Source organism: Hibiscus syriacus, unplaced genomic scaffold (assembly GCF_006381635.1).
Source record: "Hibiscus syriacus cultivar Baekdansim isolate YM2019G1 unplaced genomic scaffold, ASM638163v2 tig00113338_pilon, whole genome shotgun sequence".
Lineage (NCBI taxonomy): Eukaryota > Viridiplantae > Streptophyta > Magnoliopsida > Malvales > Malvaceae > Hibiscus > Hibiscus syriacus.
Window position 1 is genome coordinate 178,777 of NW_024063457.1, and position 5,186 is coordinate 183,962.

Sequence of the window (5,186 nt, forward strand, 5' to 3'; positions counted from 1 at the left end):
TTGTCAGAGAATATGTTATCAGCAAAATAAAGGTAAAGCGCCTTCACACGTGGCAACTGAATCAGCAAAATAAAGGTAAAGCGCGTCCCCGGGGATGCACCTTTCGCCACTTCAGCCGAAAGGGTGCCACTTCGGGAAATATAGAACAAACAGTGCTAAAAAGAGAGATATTCGGTTAAAGGGTGTCAGTTTGGTCAAATCGCCTAAATATTCGGTTCGCAGGGATTCCTCAGCATACGACACGTAATTAAACTCTATTGTAAAGCGCCTTCACACGTGGCAACTGAATCAGCAAAATAAAGGTAAAGCGCGTCCCCGGGGATGCACCTTTCGCCACTTCAGCCGAAAGGGTGCCACTCGGGAAATATAGAACAAACAGTGCTAAAAAGAGAGATATTCGGTTAAAGGGTGTCAGTTTGGTCAAATCGCCTAAATATTCGGTTCGCAGGGATTCCTCAGCATACGACACGTAATTAAACTGTCTATTTTAAGGGATATTTTAGTCAATCTAGCTTATCGAAAAAGTAAAAATTATTTTGAATAAAGTAGGTAAATGACCTCTCAATGATTTACCTTTTTTTATTACTTTACTATTAAAAATATAAAATAATCCTTTAATAATAGGGTGATGATTTATTAATTTCTTATCGTTAAAAAGTTATAAATTGATCAATCAATTGTTGATATATTTTAAGTTCATCGTTTTTTATTAAAAAATGACAATAATTTGAATTAGATATTAATTTATTGACTAAAATATGGTAAAAGTATATTTTAATGATATATATTAGCATCGATATTCGTTTTAAGTATTGGCTCGATGACATAATGTAAACAGAGAGTTAATCAAAAAATACAGCTCAAACGATTATAAGATCAGAATTTTATAATAACTTAATTAATACATTAACTTTCAAATCAGACATTCGTCAAATTTTTCATGAAAAATCATAGGTTTGAAACAAATGAATAATTAAGTGACCATTTTTAGTAGTGAGATGATTCAACAAAGTAAAGTCATATAATCTAAATTCATTTTGTAACTTTTAATAATCTAAAAACTAAAAAAGTAACACTTATAATTAAATAACCATTTATGTAATTTGCCCATAATTTCCTTCTCCTAGTACAAAGCAAAGTTGGTTTTTTTTTTTTTTTTCTTTAATATTACAGGAAGGAGAAAAATTCTTTTTTTTTTTAATAGCGAAAAAGGAAAACTTTCGGGCAGAATCAAAATAAAGGGATCCAAAATAATATTTCTCTTTATTCTATTTTTTATATTTTAATGATATATTTCATATGTAATAATCATTTTGGAATTTATTTATAATATATATATATATATATATATATATATAAATGATCAAAAGGACAAATATATCATCCAAATTATTTTGTTTTAAATTTTAAATGAGTGATTATGATTAAATTAAAATAATTAAAATATTATCTTAAAATTCAAATGTTAAATGAGTAGTTGTGGTTAGATTATAATAATAATTATTTTATAATTGTTTAATTTCACATGTTAAAAATGATTGATAATATATTTTTTAATAAAATATTTCATATATAAAAATATTATTAATGAGTTATGTTTAAATTTTTTTTATATTTTATTATAGTTTAAGTTGATATATTTTATATATCATAGTATTAATAAGTGTAAATATTTAAATGTTATATTTTAATTTATAACATAATGTCTATAATAAATATTTTATCTTTTTAAAATGTTATATTTCAAAGTATTTTCTACAACAATTCTAAAAGTCACTTTTCGAAAGTAATATCAAACTGGTCATTTAACAAATTTCAACAATAGAAGTGTTCGATGTGTGAAAAAGATCATGATCGAAAATTTACGTCTAATTAACAATTAAATTTCAATATTAGAATATAAGTTGAAGGATTTTATAATAAATTTGTGAAATTTAAATATTTTTCTAATGAAGCAAATGTTGGGTTCATATTTAGGAGGTCGAAAAACAGTGATTGATAAATTTTGGAGTTTAAAGATTGACAATTAACCATTAATAGTGGCTAACATGGTGGTCGATGATGACTTTTACGAAGAGAATGAAAAAAAAAGATTAAATTGATAAGATTTTTAAATATTAATGGTTAAAATTTATTATATTATCTTGAATTAAAACTTTTTATTAATATTTTTGAATTAAGATTAAATCGATAGAATATATAAGTTTTATGAATTAAGACTATTATTATTGTTCCGTTACCATATCTGCTAAGTTTTAACCATAGTTTAATCATCATTTTCAAATATAATAATAATAATAATATATTTTAAAATAAATCACTAGTAATAAATTAATTTTTAAGGATGTTAGTATTAAATTCTTAAATAAAATATAAAAATATCATTATTAAAGTAAATTGAATTTCAAAGTTATTTTGAGGGCAAATGAGTGGAGTCTATGCATTAATAAGGGCAAAATATAAATTTGCTTCTAAACACACAATTGAAAATGAAAAAAAATTAAAAATCTTAGCTTTTAGGTTGATTTGAAACCACTGTTTCACATAATTTTTTTCTTCAATTTTTATTGATTTTGTTGTTAATACGAACTTTTAAACTAAAAGTTTTTTAAGCTAGGTAGTTGAATCACTAAGTCATACTTTTGCCAAATAAATGTTTAGTGATTAAAATAGAAATTTATTAATAATTTAGTGATTAATATTATAGTTTACCCTCATATTTTCCCCTAACTGCTCTTCTCCAAAAAAAATAAATAAACAAGAATAAACTACAAGTTTAGTATTTAAATTATTAATTTTTTTCCATTTTATTACCTAAACTTGATGTTTCTTCAAAAACATACTTAATATTTAGCTTATGTTTCAATTTGATATCATACAGTTAAAAATTAACAGAACTATTGATATGATATTCTTTTATTTTTCGATGATGATATGCCAATATCTTATGGTGACACGTTAATATCACTATTAAGTTTTTAACGATGAAATACTAGAATGAAACTTAAACTAAAACATTATATATTATTTTGAAAAAAAATAAAATTTAGATATCAAAACAAAATAAAAATAATAGTTTATTAACTAAACATATAATTTAGTCAAATAAAAATAGAGGATGATGATAAAGAGTACTTTGCTTTTGGCTGCGTCAACCCCCTCTATTCCCTCATCTACATCTTCCCAATGTACCCTGCCCAATTTCCACCTGCCTTTCTCTCCCTCAATCAATCAATTCTCCCCGTTCCCTCACGCTTTTCGAGAGCTTCAATGTCAGATCACAACCCCAAAGAGCCTAACATCAACACCCTCAGCATCGATCTAACAGAGCTCATCCTCTCTTCCCTCCCTATCCCTTCCCTCCTCCGAGCTTCCTCCGTTTGTAATCTCTGGCGCTCTCTCATTTCCTCCCCTTCTTTCACTTCCCCTTCCCTTTCCTCCCCTTGGTTCTTCCTCTTCGGTCTCCACAACACTTCTTCTAGAAACAACCAGTCTTTTGCCTTCGACCCTTTATCCAATTCCTGGTTTCTTCTCCCTTCCCTCCATGATGATTCCTCTTCCTCTTCCTTTTTGGGTTCCAGTGGCTTCCTTTTCACCACCACACCTAAATTCAGCTACACCCCACTTCTCAAATCGTCTTGGCGTTTAACCTCGTCGTTGAAGTACTCCAGGGTTAATCCTCTTCTGGGTGTATTCCATGACGGTTCATCCGGTGTCCACCGCGGCTTTAAATTCATCGTCGTCGGTGGGGTCAGGTTTATCGGTGGCTTGGTCGATATTGAAGATAGGTTGGCTGTTGAAATCTACGACCCGAATCACGATTCTTGGGAGCTTTGCCCTGCTTTGCCGGCCGATTTCAGGTCCAGGAACTCCAGCCAGTCCCTTTCATCGGATTTGCTCAAAGGCAAATTCTATGTCTTTGGGATCTACTCTGGCTTTGTTTCCTCTTTCGATATGCGAAACCACGTTTGGAGCGAAGTTCAAAGTCTGAGGCCACCTGGGATCATTTTTTCCTTCATGATTTCGTGCAACGACATGCTTGTTTTGGCCGGGATGTGCAATGCGCCGCGTGGGCCGTCGTTTAATATATGGAGAATCGATGAAAGAACGATGGAACTGAGTGAGATCTACCTCATGCCTCAGAGCCTGTTGTACAGTTTAGTGGATGATGAGGAAGATGACAAGTTTGCGAGCTTGAAATGCGTGGGGATGAGTAATCTTATATATGTTTTCAATGAAGAGTATCACCAAAAGTACCATGCTTGTCTCTGTGAAATCAGTGCTGATAATGGGAAGTGCAGTTGGAGGAGGGTGCCTCAGTTGCCATTAGCCGTTAACAAGTTTTCATAAAGTCATTAGCTTTTGTTCAACTGTTTCTTTGACTCATATTTTTCACTGACTCATTTTCCTGAATACTTGAACTCTGGTAAGTTTGAGCCTCGAATTGCCTTTCCCTTAGCTTCTTGCATGCTTGATGGAGTGTTATTTGCATTTAGCTGTGGTATTTGAGTGATCATAATTGTGATGATGATTATTGAAACCTTTTTTTTTCCTTTTTATGTGTTCTTTAATTACATAGGTTATTCATTAGTGTGGCTGAAGTGGTCTTGAATGAATCTATCAGCTTTACATCGCAGTATTTGTTCATAGCTTTCTTAACTTGTTGACAATACGCACACCTCATGGACACAATTGCTCGAATTTGGAACCTCTAGAGAGAATAACACTCCCTTTCAGCCTTTTATCATGAGGCCACTCAATGGGATCGAGTATATAGCTATTAAAAGAAAAAGGAAAATGGTGCATAGGCGTGTAAGTTCTAGCAACTAATTGGCAGATTTGGCTTGGTAACATGCATGAAAAATCAAATATGAATGTTTGTCATTTAAACACAAGTGACTTTTGTCAGATTCTGGTTAATTGCTTTCTCATTCTTAGGGTGTCCGAGCTTAATGTAAACTCATCAATAGTATTAATTATTGTACGAAAAAGGATAGTTTTAAAGTTTATATGGTTTCTCATACTATAGTCTTAACTGAGCCTTCCCATCTCATTCAATAGCAGTTGGCTTCATGATTGTTTCAATTATGTATCAATCTAATCAAGATGCCATAAAAATATCTCAACCGAAATTTATGTGTTTTCCATTTGAGGTTTAAGGTGTCGCCATTTTTCTTCTTTCGTTT

The 5,186-nt window shown here is 31.0% G+C and overlaps 1 protein-coding gene across 1 annotated transcript; it reads left to right on the forward strand.

The window, feature by feature from the left end:
* The first annotated feature begins 3,169 nt into the window (after positions 1-3,169).
* LOC120186364 (F-box/kelch-repeat protein At3g24760-like) lies at positions 3,170-4,399 on the forward strand. Its single transcript, XM_039190318.1, has one exon. The coding sequence runs from the start codon at positions 3,187-3,189 to the stop codon at positions 4,348-4,350; it is 1,164 nt and encodes a 387-aa protein (XP_039046249.1). The 5' UTR covers positions 3,170-3,186; the 3' UTR covers positions 4,351-4,399.
* Positions 4,400-5,186: the final 787 nt, after the last annotated feature.

Bases quoted from the DNA above. Each gene is read 5' to 3' on its own strand.
- LOC120186364 (XM_039190318.1), top strand. From the start codon at position 3,187: ATGTACCCTGCCCAATTTCCACCTGCCTTTCTCTCCCTCAATCAATCA.